Source organism: Meleagris gallopavo, chromosome 2 (assembly GCF_905368555.1).
Source record: "Meleagris gallopavo chromosome 2, MGAL_WU_HG_1.1, whole genome shotgun sequence".
NCBI classification, from domain to species: Eukaryota; Metazoa; Chordata; class Aves; order Galliformes; family Phasianidae; genus Meleagris; species Meleagris gallopavo.
Window position 1 is genome coordinate 90422872 of NC_139405.1, and position 18631 is coordinate 90441502.

General features: G+C 36.8%; 1 protein-coding gene across 2 annotated transcripts in view; it reads right to left on the reverse strand.

Moving 5' to 3' along the window:
- DLGAP2 (DLG associated protein 2) overlaps positions 1-18631 on the reverse strand; it is a 454788-nt gene that overhangs the window by 224413 nt on the left and 211744 nt on the right. For both annotated transcript variants that reach the window (XM_085217936.1, XM_085217937.1), the window contains exon 3: positions 7304-7336. In XM_085217936.1, coding sequence (XP_085074062.1) covers positions 7304-7336 — 33 coding nt within the window. The remainder of the gene's footprint in view (positions 1-7303; positions 7337-18631) is intronic.

Genomic DNA, 18631 nt, shown 5'->3' on the forward strand with positions numbered 1-18631 from the left:
TAGAATTCGATTCCAAAGTTAATTTAAAACATCAGCATCTTTAAGGCTGCACTAGCCTTGCTTATATTGGTTTCTACCCCAGCAAATGTCTAAATCCTGTCCTCAATAGAACTGAATAACATGCAGCTGTTGTCAGAGTGAATATTCATGTTACTAAAGCTGCATGCAACCTAAGGTGTGCAGTGACTATGAGCTTCAAGACCAGCTCTTCCCACACATACATCAAATGAACTTTCCATTTACTCATTCACACTGAAGCAGGAAACATGAGATGATTCTCGTGTTTGTTTTTGTTGAAGTTTATAATCACAACAATGTAAAATGAATGCAGAAATAAAACCGTCTGCATTTGGGATTACATCGCATTTGTCCAAATTAAATCAGCTTTTTTTAGTTTGCACAACCTAGGAGATTGAAACAGTAGATGAAAGAAACAGGGGCAACGGTGTTTTGAGTGCAGCTGTTTCACATACATATGAGAAGGAGAAACTGAGAAATTAGTTTAATTTATACTAAATATAAATGACAAATAAAGGCCCGGAAAACATTTTTTAAAGAATTTTTTTTTTTTTTTAAGAGCCTTTTTTCTTTTAAGACTGTGCTCTTCAATTACTACAAGATGTGCCATAAAGCAAACAGATAAAAAGAAAAACTGTCTATCTACACCTGGCTTATATAGGCTCTATTCCTTTAAATATCTTATTCCTGACTTCAGAACAAGAAATAAGATGTGCAAATTTATTCCTTGTTGTTGACAAGTATTTGTATTACTAATGCCATATATAACCTTACAAGCTTGCAAACTATATGAATATAAACTATACAATTTAGAAGTCTTCACATTGAAATTTTCAAATACTTCAAGTGTAATCAATCACTGTGTGCTTTCTTTGCAACTAACTCTGTAGCAGACATACTATAAACAATTTTTGCTGTTTGCTCAAGTGCAGATATGAAAATACAATAGCATTGTGTTTCTCAATAGTGTTTGAATAAAACCATACTGTACCTATTTCCTAGCAATCATGACACACCAGAATAATACATACTGTGAATATACTACACCTTGTTATCCAAAGGAAATTAATCAGTAAAATCTGACACATTAGCCTATTGAGAGATTTAAAAATATTTAGATTCATGCATTCTCCAAATTTTGCAGATTATTTTATTGAAAAAAATGTTTAGCATAAATTGCATATTTCCCTATGCTCTAAATGTAAAAAATATTAAATATCTTTGCACTGTACAGTGGAGAATGGTAGCAATGTATTTCTATGCAATTTGAAAAGGTTTCCGTGAAGCTGAAAAATCAAAGCACTTTGCTTTGAAAGTAGTGCCAAAAAGCAAAAATAGAAGACAGACATATTAGCCATACTCTGATCAGGAGGAAGTTTTGTACCATCAGGGATTTTACCAGAACCTGTTATTAAAATGTTAGCAAAGAAGCTCACACCAGCATATGAATGTGACTGCTCCTGCAGACCAAAGAGCTGGCATGCAAATAGATCAAAGCAAAATTCACTTTAAGTCCTTGGCTCTGTTTTTCCGTAAAATCTTTCATGATGGACAGAATAAAGGTGGAAATATGTCAATCACCTCAAGTAATAATTACGAGTTGTCATTAGGGCGATAGAAGGAACAGTACTCTATATAACTACTTTAGTGGTACATATACAGAAGAAATCTTTCTAATTTGATAAAATAATGTGATTTTTTTTTTTTATAACTCAAAAGAAAATAAGCAATATTAAAATCAGGCAAAGTAGATTTTATTATGTATTATTTTTTTCTTGAAATTATCAGGATTATGTGTTGTGAAACGCACTTTCTTTCCATAGAAAAATTCAGGTTTTCTTACTGATAATTGCTGGTGTAGTAAATACAGAATAAGCATAAAAAAGTTAAGAGTTAAGGACTCTTGAAAGTCATTGCCAACAGTCATAAAACTGCCAGTTTTCAGTGCCGATTACTGAACGCTGAGATTAGTGAAATGAAGATTAGCAACATTCTCTGGGGTTATTAACATTCCTGTAATAGTTTTCCACTATGTACCAAGGGAAATGTTTCTACTGGAGCCAGAAGTACACAGATGTGGCACTGTCAATATTAAAATATAATACTAATTTTAAGATATACTTTTCTGAACTACTAATGTCCAGAATTCTTTATTTTAATAAAGGCAAAAAAAAACACGAAACAAACTTATTTCTCTCCCAACTCCAACATATGAGAATTACCAAGGGTACAGATGGTACTAAAGTTAGCAGTACCTGCAGCAAATGCACCACTCTAATATTGACATTTACATGCACATATCCAAAAAAGTCATATTTTTCTCCAGAAAAAAGGTTTTTGTTGTTCCTGTCAATTATTTACATTCAAAAGTTAAAGTACTTGTATTTCCAAAATTCTGCTGAATATTTCATGCATCTTCTGAGTGAATGCATACAATTCAAACATGCGATTTATTTTGGTTATGAAACATTCAACAATTCTTTTACTTCAAAAAAATTACTTAATTGCATCCTTAACATTTAATTATATTAAAAAGCCTTCCATTTTTAATTGACATAAAATTGTGTATGGTTAAATGAGTCACATACTTTGGTACACATTTTGCACAAACACATTTCTTCTCAGAGATAGACAAAATAATGTTGGCATCTTAGCTTGAAAATGTAAAGTAGGCCTAAATAGAAGGGATATGAGGATTCCCAAAACAGACCAGGCCCATCGGGGCATTCGGTTACAAATTAATCAAAACCAAGAATGAATTTATGAAGCAGTAGCTTATACATAGGGGCATCATCTCCTTTATCTATTAAAAGAGCGGTAGTTATTTTGTTTGTATAAAAACATTATTGAAAATAATTAGACTTGTCCTTGTTCCAGATCCATAGGAATATTCTTACTGTGCACTGAAACACACAGCACTAATATTAGTCAATCGCAGAAGTCGCACCATGGAAGTACATTCCACAACTGCATTTGCCTTTCTGAGCTATACTTGTTCTGCTTTCGAATATTTACTTGCTCAGGACATATCAAAGAACTAGAACTTACAGTTTTTCTGATCTCATGGAAAAATGGGAGGCATCATTTATCAAGAATGTGCAGTAGGTGTATTTTGTTTTCTTTGACATCTTCTCTAAATAACACAGAGCAAACCATCTTGACATTCATTCACATAGGACCGCTCCTCACATATTTTCATCAAGTTTACTATGTATAGACACCTACTCTCTATGTTCCTATGTGGTGGGGGCAGTAAAGATTCAACTTGGTATTTCATACTGGGGTACTTCTAATATGGACTGGTGGTGTTTTGATGTACTGCATTATAACCTCCATCTCATTCCTTGTAAATATTCATATTTTGTTTTTATTTATTTAACTATCATCTTAATTAGAGGTCTTGACTGAACCGTTCATAACGACAGTCGAGTCTTCTTTTTATGCTAACGTTAGCACAGATCACAGTAAAGTACAGAAGTACTGTTTCTCATAGCCTTTCTGAACAGCAGTATCTTTCTGGAGAGCCAGACTAAATGCTAAATGCTGTGGACTTGAAAGGACATTTGCCACATCATATCTGCAGTAGACTGAGAAGTGCCTATTACAGTCTGTACATACACTGCAAGATCAAGAGGTACCAGATAACGAGATGAACAATAGGCTGAACTGCCTACTGTCTACTCCACAGTCTTTGACTAATTCTATTACTCTCATAATGCATCAGGACTTCTACATAGAACGTTCATTTACATCACAGAATATTTCTAAATAAAATGGAAATTGTTATCAGCATCACACTCACAGTAGAGAAAACTTAATACTTACAGCAAAGTTAATACAAGCTTTCTTTCTTCAATGTATACAAAGAAAAAAATCCATGCAGAGCCACTATTATTTAGCCTCAAACTGAGAAGAACACAAGCCCGTAAGAACATCAACAGAGGGTCAGATCAAGCCAGTTCTGTCCCCCATCACTGCCAGGCTAGCAGTAGCTACTTGGAGAAAACCATGTTTCCATTTTCTCTAGGTCTTAGAATCATAGAATGGCCTGGGTTGAAAAGGACCACAATGATCATTTAGTTCCAACCCCCCTGCTATGTGCAGGGCCACCAACCACCAGACCAGGCTGCCCAGAGCCACATCCAGCCTGGCCTTGAATGCCTCCAGGGATGGGGCATCCACAACCTCCTTGGGCAACCTGTTCCAGTGCGTCACCACCCTCTGTGTGAAAAATCTCCTCTTAATATCTAACCCATAGGACACCAATGTCTACGTAGAAGCAGAGCACACTATGATGTTTCACCTGAATCCAGTAAACTATAGCTTCTAGCTTCCAGTGGCTAAAGGATTTCCTAAGACAAGTTGAATCATCAATATTTTTTTCTGAGACAGAAATGCTGGACAGAACCAGAACTTGTGTTAATTTTCACAGTTAACTAAGAACCAGCTTTGTGCAGTGGTAGGCCTCTTTAGCACATTTTCCAGACCTAAGTATTCAGATAAAGCTTGTTTTACAAAGAATCCACAGATGTGACTTTTTATTAAGAAGCTGAAAAATGCTGGTATTGTACAGGACTTCCTATTTATCTTTCAGAAGGAAAGAAACAGAACAATCAGAAAAAAAACTGGGGGAAAACAAAACAAAACAAAACAAAACAAACAACAACAACAACAACAACAACAACCAACCCAAGTCATGAATAGAACCAGTAAGTTACTAGTGGAGTTTCATAGGATATAAAATAGGTCTGGAAGAGAAGCTGTCACTTTCACAGTCTGAGAAGATAAGAACAATCTACTGAAATCTTAACAGCCACAAAATTAACTTCCTTGCTGTTTTGGTAATATAGCAAATCATGTTTATTAATACGATACTTTCATGAACGTCTGTGAATAGCTGCCATAAGTTAGAAGAGAAACAATGTCTGCTTCATGGAAGACACTGTTAAAACATCTCAGGACTACACCACGCCTTTAACAGGGTATGCTGGCTGTCACAAAGACTCAAGTCACACATGTATCTACAACATGCCATTCTCACTTCAAATTTGAGCAGGAGCAAAATGCAGTGTTTACCACGACGATGTAACCTGTCCGATGCAGATTACTTCCGCAAAGGAAACAGCTGTCATCTGCCTGAGAACACATCCTTGCTATGTGCTTAAGGAAAATGGAGCAACCCAAAGTAGCTGCACTCATGGGATTTATCAAGAACACTACCTCTGTCTTCTGCAAATTTAGTTCCCTCCCAGCAAAAGACAGGCTCCTTGGTTTTCAAACAACTCACACTGACAGGTGTGGTGTCTGACATCCTTGTCAAAAAGCACAGATCAAACCCACGTTTTCTGAAGCAGAACATGTAAGCCTTTGCAGTTCTTACAAAAGACAACCACTTACACAGAGACCTCAGTGTTGACCAACTCTTTCTCTTTAGATTGGTTGCACAGGCAGACATGGCACACGTGTGAATTTACAGATCTACAAGCTCCACAGGCAATACCTTTGAATGACCACGATGTGAAATGTTTATTATTGATAATTTACATCTCCTTCCCACAGCAGATCTTTTTTATTCTGTAAAACATCTGCATCTAAATTGTCCTGCAGATGTGCGGCAATGCGTGCAGATAAACAAACTTGCTTCCTGAACTACAGAAGTAACTGCCAAATCTTTGTAAAGGGCTCCCCACGAAGAGGGGAGAATTAATCGAATTAATAAGTAGCATTACAGTAATGCTGAATTTGAGTGGGGAATTTGGTGAACCAAGAGACATCATTCTTGGGTTAGTTCATTTCTACACAACTGAAAATAGCATTATGTTCCTGAGGACCATTCCTACAGCAATGCATATTGTTATCTTCTGATTATACGGTTTTAGCTGCATCCACATTAAATATTTTTACTACTGCTTTATTTCATTTTATTTTAATTCCCTTTTTAAACCATCCTTATACATAAAGTTTGAAATGCGGAAGTAGTATTAAGGAACAGTAACAAAAAGAAAGGAGAATGATACAGCAGGCATAGTATGCAATAAAAGAGAACTAATCTTCTGTATAACTTCTGAGTTGGACAACCCTATTATGAAAGGTGTATCTCATAAAAGGCAAATAAACATCTGTCTTATTTTTCTTTCCCATATATTCATCTGTGGTATTATGAATTTATCAAATACAACACAATGAAAACAAACTAAATAAGAAATGCCTATTTATAAAAGGAATGCAAAGTCCAAAGAAAATCTAAAACATTTTATTTTCCCAGCAGATAATGGATGATAAATTTACTGAGTTATATCATAGCCGCAAGGTCTCAAAGTCTTTCACTTTCAGACTTCACCTTCAAAATTAAAAGTTTGAATTGTTTTTCAGAAATTTTTCAAGATATAAAGCCGAACCTCTTTGAGAAAACAAAACATATAATCTATATATAAATATATATATATATATATATATATATTTTTTTTTTTTTTTTTTTTTTTTTGAAGAACATACTTTGCTTCAGCAGTTACATTTGCTATTTTGGACTGCTTTTCTTAGAAAGACTCCAGATGGTTGATCTGAAACTAAGGTTAATTTTTTTGACATTTTCTTAAAACAGCACCAATATGTGTGTAAAGGAGAAAAAGAGAAGAAAGAGAAAGGGAGAGAAAGATGTTCTAAAGTAATGACCCACCTCAAAAATCACAGTCTTATTACTGCAGTGTTTATTTAGATAAACTGTGGGTCTCGCCATGGCATTTAGTTAATCACTTGGGGAAAAAATAACAACCACCAAACATCATCACTTGGGCATATATTTGCACTGCATAACAATTATTGCTTAATTATACTTATTTCAAAAACAATATTTATTCGCTTCACCTGCTAAAATGTGTTAGCCTCTCTGTTCTCTGTAAATCATATCAAATATAAAAATATTTTCTCATTTTCCCTTTTATTTCCAATACTTTTGTTTTCCATCTGCAAAGCGATGTCCTCAGATGACTCTTCACACTGTCTCTTACCTCAAATCAGTTTGACAAACACAAACATGAATAAGAAGTAAATATTTCCTTTTTTGCTCTAATGGAATATTTGTCCTTTAAGATATTTCCTGCCTGGAGCACATACCGTGCTTTACTCAGCTTAATTTGTTTCATTTTTGCCATCTAACATAGGGAAGAAAGTCGTTCATTCATTCTCATCATTCAGATACCATTTCCAGTCTCTCGCACTTGTGACATTTCAGTCAAGCATTCACCACTAGTTGCTTTGAAAAATACGAAGAGGAAAATATGCTCACCTTCAGGCTCCCCACAGAGTGTACACTGTGACTCTGAAAAGAAAAAGAGAAAAATTATGATTTCTTGTTTTTAAGATGTGTGGCGTAGAGTTATGAAGTTGTAACTCCATCCAAATAAAACAAACCGTATGGAACTCAGGTTTAGCATGGAAAATGAAATTCCATTTTCAGCATCTATTTCTTTAACAGTGGCAACATAACTTTTAAAAGAGTTTTTGCAAAACAACATTTTCTAAACAGAACCATAAAAGTTTCTAGTTTTACTTATGTCACTATCACCTCTACATATTCCAACCAAGTGCAGGTAGCAGGACTTTCCAGTTTTGTGTAACTTTTCTGTATTTGTAGCTGTAGATCAGTGACTGAAGCCACTCAAATAAAGAGCTTAAGCCTCTTAATATTTTATCATTGGAGGCAATAAACAGTAAAAGTGACAAAGGTATTACATTCCTTTCTCATGAAAGATGTCCAAGTCCTCCCAGGTGAATGAATAAGTCAAATAGTCAACGTAAAAGTGTTGTGATATCATACAAAATATTCGATTATAGAAAAGAGGGAAGTACAGCTTTATTATAATAAACACACAGTCTCTAAATGTGCAATTATTATTTTCTTTACACATCACTATTTGGAAGCTGGCTGTCTTAAAAATTACATTGCAAAATGTAGAAATATGTGCACATAAAAAGGAAACAGTTTAAGCATTCTTTGCTTAAGATTGAGTTTTGTCAGGTATTAGCATTGAGCTGCAGTACAAAGCTGTTAATTAAAACCCAAGCAACAGAATCAAATGAAATCACAGGGACTGCAATCAAGCTGGCAGATAATTCTGATAAAGCTGGAAAAAGTCTTCAAAGCAGCGCAGTGTATTTTACAGTCACAACTACCTGGAATCTCCATCTTAACACTCAGATGAAAAGCAATAACTCCAACAGCAAAAAGTATTATGAAGCAAATATACATATACACAGGCACACAAGTACGTGTATATTTTAATATAAATTAAAATATAAAAAACCCCAACAGTTCAGTGTTCCTGGTTATATGCAAATCCCTTAACCCAAAAGCCTGTTGATATTTTTTTCTGTTCTTGAATGCCAAATGGAAGACCATACTTTGGCTGTGATTTTAAGAAAAACAAACAAACAAACAACAGAAACATAAAAAATGAAATGCATACACTGAGATGATTTGATTTTTATAGTGCCACTGTGATATTGCCAGTTATTTAGAAGTCCTTTCTCTGTACAGATAAGAGTCTGTAACAAAATAGCCCACTGTTGTAAAGATACTTGACCCTACGTCTTTCACATGTTTTAAAAAATTATAGTTGTTGCTTTTTTAATACTGTCAGAGGTTGTAGTGTATGATGGGAAGGAATGAGAAAAGTAATGTTTATTCAGGCAACTCAACTACTGTTGTTAGGCAGAGTACAGTTTTTAAAACTTGATAAAGTTGCACGAAAGAAAAGAGGAATTAATTTTGATGCAGGCCGGCACTGTGAAACATGCTGTTGACTGGTCTTCTGACAGATCCAGCAGCAGTGACAAACTGCAAACAAACTGTAAACAGCACCCCAATGGCTGTCTTGGGAAAACCCACCAGCAAAAAGCATAAAAAGTTTATGGCAGATAGCACAAGGCTCTTTCTTTCACTGCTGTATGAAAACTGCACTTGTCGCAATCTGGAGTGATGCAGAGAAAACAACACAGATTTTTTTCACTTTTAATTCAAAGACTTTCTGAGGTTGGACTGAGAGGGGCTGCCTGTCTGTCTGCACTTTATTGTCTTGATTGACAAGGAAGAACAAGCTGGAACTCAGTTTCTGAGCTTGTAGCTTTTTGCTGATCCTCTATGTCCTGCTAACAACTGCTTCACTGGTTTGCTACAGCCGAAAGAGATTGCCTGACATTTTTTGCAGCCCTCAACACCATTTTCCAAAGGTCCCCACTCAATAGCACAAATTAGTAGCTTCCCTCTTCTCCCCATCAGTGTACCTCAGTGCCAATACCAAACAGAACAGTTCAGTTGGAAAGGTCATCTGTTTCAACTATCATATATCATCTATTCCAACTGTCTGAGCTGTTCAGGGTTAAGCAAAAGTTGAAGTGCATTAACAACATTATGCATATGCCTCTTGCATACTGACAGGCATGGAGCATCAAATACCTCTCTAGGAAGCCTGTTCCAATGTCTGACAATACAGAAAGGTTTCCCAGTGCCCATTCTGACCCTCCCCTGTGCCATTCCCATCCTGCCATCAGTTCCCAGGATCAGAGACTTCTGCCATCTCCCTCTGCTTCCCTCCCTCCTTCAGGAGCTGCAGAGAGCAATGAGATCACCTCTTGTCCTGCTCTTCTCTTAGACAACCCCCATGTCCTCAGCTTGCCCCAGCCCTTCTATCAGTTTTGGTGCCCTCCTCCAGAGGCTTTCAAGGACCTTAATATACCACAGCACTGTTATAAATCTGCAGCACAACAGCCTAACTCAAAATAAGGCTTACAGATAAGACTGGTGCCAGGAAGTCGCCCAGAAGATTGCCAGCTCTCTGCACAACCGCTGATGGACAACCAATTGTTTTGGCTTTCTTCCAGGTGTTGTTTAAGCTCCTGAGTTTATGGGTAGGCTAGGTGCCTCTTCCCTTTCCATATGAAGTGGGAAATAATTAAGTCTATTTAGATCCACATATCCTGTGGTAATTGTTGAAAGATTCCATGTCATACATTTCCAAGCCTATCTGAATATCACACTCAGAAATTTCTACATTTACATTTTTTATAAATACAGACATCTTAAAATCTTGTAAAAAAGCTAGACATTGAAGCATATTTCCACTTTTTTTTTTTTTTTTTTCCCTCTCTCTCTCTTCTGGAAGGAAATTGTTGCATCTTGGTAGAACAACTCTCTCAGGAAGATAGCTAATTACTCAATACCTGAATTAATTAGGAATTTTTCCTTTCAATCTAATTTAAATTTGAGCTCTGGGATGGCAGCAACCAAGGAATGACAACAGTTAAAAAGTTACTACTTTATCATGTGAAATGACAATACTGAGGCTGAGATGCATGTGACCTAAGATTGGGTAAATCACCCGTTATTCTCTCATTCATGTTTCAAACATAAATTAATATTTAAAGATCTGTTAATTAGTGGAACTCTATATTAGGATTAGGTAAATCACTTTTTGTAAGTGCACACTTTTTTTTGTGCGTTGTGCAAGGTCTTAGACATAGGCTCTGTCTTCACAGTAATATTCATGACAAGGCAGAAGCATGCACTGACAAACGAGCTCTTGAAATGTCCTAGCTCAGCCTTCTGCTGTAATAAGGCTGCTTCCACTCATGTTCAGCTCAGATGGGGCTTTGAGAGCCACCTCCTGGAAATCACCAGGGATGGAGCCAGCAATCTACTTCAGTGCTGTTTCAGTCTTCTACAGTCCTACCCTGTCTCTCAACCTGTTGTTTGTGGCCTCTCTTCCTTTTTATATGACTGTCAAAAAGACTCTGGCTCCATCATTTCTGTAGTTCTTCAGACATACATAGGTTGCTAGTAGATCTCTACTTTACTGGAATAAATCAGCCCAGCTTCTTCAAGTATTTTCTTTGTAGGTCAAGCTCTCCTGACCTGATGGCCCTGTGCTAGGTCACTCTGATGTCTCACTGTGTTTTCTGAAGCAGGGATCCCCACACACCAAATGTAGTATATTCAGGTGTATTCTCACCAGAGGGAAGAACAATGACTATCTGCATATTAGACCCCTTGTGCAGTAGCCCTCCATGCAGCATTACCATTTCCAATGGGAGAATGCTGTCGGCCTGTACATAACCTACTTTAGAAAGAAGTAAAAGAATAAAATGAAGTATTAATAAGACCAGTCCCCTGCCTCAAGTCACCTGGCAATTATCCTGCTGCTAATGTATGGCACAAGGGAGGAATCTTGGCACAATGAGGCAGACCAAGGCTGTTGTTTCCGGGAGCCACCAGACCATGGATCAGCTCAAGGGAGTCATGAAATCTCAGCCTCAGGCAATTTCTGTAAGCCCACAGTGGGTTGAAATGAAGTCTAAAGTTAAAATGCTTAAGCTACTGCACATTGTAATAGAAAAGAGCAAGGGACACGATCTGTTACTACATTTCAGAAAACAATATTTCTTAAACCTTTCTTTCTACAATTCCCTATTAATGGATCATGCCCCTAGATATCTGATTCATCTGAAGTATTCTGATGATGCATTCACAGGAGATATTCTTTCTTTTTAACACACTGCTAATCAGCTTCACTTAAAGATGATCATTCTTGCAAACACTCATACATGTGAGAAACGTTTGTCATTGTTCTCAGAAGAAAAATGACTAAGATAGGTGAGTGTTTGGAGATTTGGAGCACCATAAATCAATGGAGCACGGAAATATCATATCCATATTATTAATCTCACTCTATCATTTTGAAATTTGGCTAGCCAACAGAAACAATCTTCCCAGATACAAGAACTTGCAGACAAAATAGGTCACAAGAAGATCTTTTGAAGAAACAAATTTATCACAGTCATGAGCTTTTTCTTTCCCCTAAATAATATGAATCTTATTTTATTTTGATAGTTTTTCTTGTCTAACGTAAGTAATAGTAACACTAAAATTAATAGGGGACCTGATCCAGGTCTATAAATATCTAAGATGTGGGGGACAGAGTGGAGAGGCCAGGCTGTTTTCAGCAGTGTGTGGAGACTGAACAAGGGGAAACAGCCAGAAACTGCAGCACAGGAAGTTCCGCACAAATTTGCGCAAGAACTTCTTTACGGTGAGGGTGACAGAGCACTGGAACAGGCTGCCCAGGGAGGTTGTGGAGTCTCCTTCTCTGGAGATATTCAAGACCTGCCTGTACACCTACTTGTGTGATCTGGTATAGGGAACCTGCTTTGGCAGGGGGGTTGGACTCCATGATCTCTGGAGGTCCCTTCCAACCTCTATGATTCTGTGATTCTGTGATAAAACCAGTCATGCAAAAAGACAATATTCATTCTCAAAACAGTTGAGTTTAACAGTCAAACTTAAATTAGAGTGAAGATAAATTATTTCACTAAACATTTTCACCTTCCCCTACTTTGTGAATCTCTTTTTTAGGTACAGTTGGTGTAAATGAAGTAAAATCGACTATACAGGGCTATGACAAAGAAAACAATATATGGGCCAAAAGAAAGACACAAAATAGATATTATGAATAAATTATTATTTAAAGTGCTCATGCAAATTATGTAACGCAATAAGACTAAACCAAAACAGTATTACTAGTGTTTGAAATCTGTTTAAAGGAAATATTTTTCCTAGTTAACTACACTTTGAAGTACACTATACTTTCAATGGGGCTTACCTAGATTATGGAGTCTGGCCTGGATGAGTTTTGACCTAGATATATAGAAGTGATAGTATGACAAGAACTCATGCAAAGGTCAGAAGCAGTACTGGGGATAATCTGTCCCCTCAGCATCATGTTCAGAAAATAGAAGCTCTCAGCCCTTATGATTGCCCCTAGAATAACAGCACACATCCAGTGTTATATCCCTGCTTCAGATCTGTAAGCCTTTTCTGTCTCTCTTTCTGCCTGATAGTACCAGAGGCCATCTGCAACCACCCTTCTCTATAGGATTTTAAATTTAACTACGAGCACAATATTGTTGGTCTCATAGAAAAAAATTCTCAGATTTCTTTTTTACCCCTTTCATTTTTGCAAAATACTAACACTGTATACATATATTTAAAATGCAGTGAAAAAATAGATCAATTCCAGTAAGGAAATATAGCAGGTAATACTTAAAAGATTTTCATTTCACTGGTTCCAGAGGCAAGAAATACAACAGTTTTGCACACTGTTTCATCAGTGTCTTCTTATATCATTTTACTGCTGATGGTGAAATGGAACTCTGCAACAATTAAAGAAACATAGAGTAGCTATGCAGGATATTGTGATTTCGGGCAGCCAAAAAGCAAGGCCTAATTTAAGGACAGCTGTAAGACTTCTAATTGTTTTTAGGATTTTAGTCTAATGTTTGTATCTAAACGTGGCTATAATAATGGTGATAAAAGAATTGTTTTTTATTCTCTATTTTCATGCCTATTTTTTTTCTCCTATGCATTTTGCCCTTATCTGTGCCTTTTCCTCTTGCTAATATCTCACTGTTGCACAATACCATCAGGTGAAATACTGATAAATCTATAAGATACACTGTAGTTTTTTCTCATGTCTGCCAAGATTCTCTCCTTCACAATCATTCTCTTTGTTTCACAATGAAGCCAGAGCAAATCCTCTTGACATCTCTCACTCTGTGTTCAGTCACGCATGTAGTAACCGATTGAGAGATACCTACAAAACCCATGTAGTCCAACCTTCTGCAAAGTGCACCAGGGCATTCCCTATATATATTTTTTTCTAAAATGCTCCCTCCAAACTTCTGATGACAGGAAATGCAACTGTCTCCAGGTAAATTACCTCTGTTGCTAAATTATCTTTGCAGCTGGAGAGATTTCATCTTCTACAGTACCAACAGGCATTGGTTTTCACTTTGTACATAGAAAATAAAATCTCTAATATACTTAGAAAAAAGATTCTATTTCAGATCCTCATTGTTTTCTTCCAGTCTAGTTTTACTATTCTAAGCCTTGTTCATTCACTTTTTCCAGCTGTGGTTTCTAATTCCCATCTCATCTTCCCTGTCCTCCTCTGGACTCTCTGCAACTTAGCCATGTCTCAAAGTACACAGTAAACCACCTGAACCCTTCCATCGTTCCTGTGAACTTATACTTGTAAGAGTACCATTGGCCTAATTTCGGGCATTGCTATTTTCTAGTATGAAAAGAGAGCTCACTTTATCCTTATAGACATGGATTTGATAGAGGCACCTTCAGTACCTGCTGTCATAAAAATGAAATTATAACAATAAAGGATACTTTATTGACCTATCTTGGCAGTAAAGGCCCTGCTCAAAGAATCCATGTAAACCATCTGAAATCCACAAAATGTTCCAGACTCTCCTTAAAGCTTTTTGTTTGAAACTATAGAGTGGCAAAAATAATCAAAACAATTCTATAACGAAACAATTTATTTGTTACAGTATTTGGAGTACTGATAAATAGTGCTAAAAGAACAGAATCTACCTATATTTGGACTCAAAAACTATTAGGGCCCTTGTCCCTCCACAGCCACAGAAGAATTAAAAAGTTTCATGTGAGTTATGTAATCAAAAGAAATGTATGGAATTATACATATATATTTACACACACATATATATCTCACAATCTCCTTTTTTCATTTGCAAAAAAAACCAAAAAAGTTGTATTTAAATGTAACAATAACTACGAGGAGTCCATTCATCATGTAGAACTTTTTGAAAAAGGCCATAACAGCAACAGTTCATAACAGCTGTGGCCAAGAAATGCATTTAATCCCTCTTGGAACCATTTCTACAAGCAGTTCTTGTTTAGTGTAAAAGCCTGCTTTCCTGAGCACCTGCCCGCTTCTCACTGCTGACTATTCCCCAAAGGAGAATTCCCCAAGTTTGCAAATTCTGCCATAGGAAACTGCTTTCTTGAATCTTTTAATTGGAATATTCATAAAAAAGGGCCATTTACTGCTCATGATCAGGTCTTGGGGGGGGGGGATGAGGGGGAGAAAATAGCTGCCTATGATAGAATAGCAGCTGGGCTATATTGGGAAAGATAGAGCAAGGGAAATGAGTTGCCCTGGGAAGAGACTGAAAGAAGTTTAAATTATAAAAATACAGAATAGCCATTATTAAAATTGAATGAGCTGAAAGCAGAAGAAAAAAATCAACCAACCTGGCAGCTGATTTTGTATCATTTTGAGCAAACAAACTGACATTCAACCAAATGTATAAAGCAAGCACTAAAAGCCCATTATCTTCCCCAGATAAAAAAATATAAAGTTTATGCTCAAAGCAATGCCAGAACCTATTCACAGTACTTGCATATCAGATCCTCCTCCATATGGAGTTTATACATTACATGTGCATTAACCAAGCCAGAAGAGATTTCAGAAAAGAATGATGAGACCAGGCACTCAAATATTTTCATAGAAAAACAAATGTAACTGTAGTGATAAAAAATAAAATTTAAACCACTCAAGGAAAAATAAAATACACATGCTAATGTTTCTCTCGGTGATCTGAACACAAATACTGTTTTTTTTAGAGGAGCAGCTATAAACATAACAAAATGTATGTGCTTTAGTACACTTCTGACACTTTTCAAATACACAGTATTGAAGAGTTCAAATATTCTGAATGAGTCCAAAAATAAAAAGCCTGAGATGTGCTTATAAAAGATAAATCTATGTGCTTTTCTCATTCTTATACTCATTTTCCACTATTTGACATTCTGTGTTTAAAGTCAGTCATCTTCCACAAAAATGAGGGAAAAAAAAAAAAACTCGCCAACTTGCTGATCACACTGTTGCATCTTTATGAAAAGCTCCAAGAAGAGGAAACCAATATACTGAGTGTAGACCCATGAGAGTTCTGTGCAACACCAAACTGAAGACATTCTGCACTTCAGACTTGCTTCAAAACCACTCTGGAACCAATGCAAGTCTCAGCAGATTACGGTGAACACAAGGTCAAACCTCAACAGCATACTAATGCTAAAAATTACTACCCTATTTATCACCATTCTTCCTTTTCTGTCTTTTCCTCCCCTCTTCTTTCACTTTTCTCACTTTATGAGATCTTGCAAAAAATTTCAGTGTCTCCTAAGAACAAGTAAAAATGGTACAAATCCAAGCTGAATGTGATATAACAAAGAACCTGATAGAAAGATAGCAAAAAATATAGGATGGGACAGCACAGTTATAGACTAGATTACATTCTCTAATACTGTGAAGGTTAAATTGATTTTTTCTCACCTTTCTCATTCTTATCTCTCATATTGAAATCAGATTTCAAAAAGATTTGAAGGGGAGGGAGTAGCTGGCAAACAGATTCAAAGAGGTCATTTGAAATGCCAAGGGTGTAGAGAAGGTGTGAAAGACCGTGATGCAACCATTAGAAGGGGTAAAACTGAGTTTAATATGAAAAGAGGAGAAGTCATCAAGAAGTCATCATGTCAGTTTAAGAGAGAGCTTGCTGGCCAAGACCGCTGAATGATGTCCTTCATGTAAACTCAGTAACATATATTGACTTAGAACAATACAAGTTGGAAGAGATGTCTTGAGTCTAGCCCTGAAGACAGAGTACTGTCAATTGCAAAGTGACATTTGGTTGCTCAGGGCTTTGTCCATTCCAGTTTTGAAAACCCACTAGGAAGGAGAACCAACAGTCTCTCTGGCCTACTGTTACGGCGTTTGAGCACCTTCAACACGAACAAGTTTTACCTTTCGTCTAATTGCAGTTTTCCTTGCTGCAACATCTATAAATTTCCTCTTGTGCTTTCACTCTGCATGTTGTCTGGCTGCATCGGATGTCTGGCTCCATCTTCTCTGCAATGACCATTAAGCAGCTGAGAACGGCACTTAGCACTGCTCTTCTCTTAGCTTTCCTCTTTTTCAAGCTGAACAAACCCAGCCCTCCTCAATGTCTTCCTGTGCAGTATGTCTTTCAGTACCCTAACCTTATTGTGCCTGTACTGGGGACACACTCCAATTTGTGTTGTCTTAATATGGGGCAGGGTCTAGAACTGGGCATAACCACAACATCTCAAGTGCTGAAAAATGGGTATAATTACCTCCTTTAAAACCTGCTAGTTGTACTAATGCAGTTCAGTACACAGCTAGCATTCACTGCTGCAAAGACTCACTGCAGAAATCCCAATAAAAGGGCTCTCAAACATGAAAGGACTGATATATAACTAAAGCTTTGAACTGGTCCAGTCCCGAAAGTGCAGTGATCTCACATGCTAAGTGATTACTTGAGGAGGTTATAGCAGTAAACTCTAATGTGTAATGTCTCCCAGCAGGTACAGACCACAGTTCAAGGCCTGACATGCCATACAAGCCATTTCTACTGTGCAGAGAAGGAAGCTGCTATAGATTCCTTTGCCAGTACATGCTGGAGGAAACAAACTTGCTTATATGAGCCCTGACCCATCCTCTCTAAGGTTTTCTGTCTTGACTGGTCTATGATGACTTTTGAGGCCTAATGACATTGCTGAGTATATCTGCATGCCTTATGAAAACAGCTACCATGTAACCTCTGCTCTCCATCAAAGGATGCTATCTTCCAGTGAGTGAGCAAATACACAAGCCATAGAAAAGTAGTGTGAAATACCAGGCAATTAAAAAAAATAATCTGTATGTTTGTCATCAAACAAGTGCTAATAAATAAAGTACAGAAACTCTTTAAGAGTGAGTAAACTAAAATGTGCTTGAACACTCTCAGAAGTCCATGGATAAGTTCAAACATTTCCATCTTACTGGATTCCTAAGCATTGACAACTGCCAGGACCATTCCAAAGGCACAGAGGGCTCACTGTAGGACTCAGACCTGAACTCAAAATGATAACGGTTCTTTTAGCTTTTGCAATAGAAAATAAAGATTTATTTGGGGTAACAGAAACTCTCCAATTGGTTTAGCAGAAAAAAAATAAGTCTGCCATTTTCTGTAGAACAGCTGCTAATGTTAGCTTCGAGTTCTGGCACAGTGAGACTCCACACCTGCCCATATCCCCTATACTGGAACAACTGAGATTGGGCACATCTCAAAATTTTTTATCGAATGGCAAATATTCAAAAGCAGAAACAATCCAAAATTCCAGTTGCAATGAAATGAACATTAATAAGAACTGAAGATCTTTTCACAAAAAGATGTAAAACTGCAGAGATTAGAGTCCAAGAATATTGCATGAAGGTAAAACTGAAATGCAGTAGTAGTCAGCAACTAAAAAAATGCTGAGTTTTTTTTTCAGAAACGCTCAAAAATTTAGCCTTAAGTAGCTAAAAGCAAAGCTGAAACAACAGATTTAAAGTTTTTATTTCTCTTTAACTATGTGAGTAATGTTTTTATTTATTTGAATCTGTCAGGTATGCAGCTATGGATACTTGTTTGCAGCCAGCCACCTTTTATATTACAGCAGCAAGCCAATATTTCCTGGCAGTGATCTGACCTTCTCTTCCTTAACACTTTTGCCATGGTCCGGTAATTTCTTCAATACTTAGCTACAAGGAAGTCCAGATCTGCACTACAGGGAGTCAATATACAGAGCAGAATTATCAAAAGGAACCCCAAGGTTTAAATAAAAAAAGGTGTGAATTGTCAACCTGCAGTATCCCTTATCTGTAAATGCTACGCACCATACATCAAGATACGCTGTTTAGAAAGTTTAGGG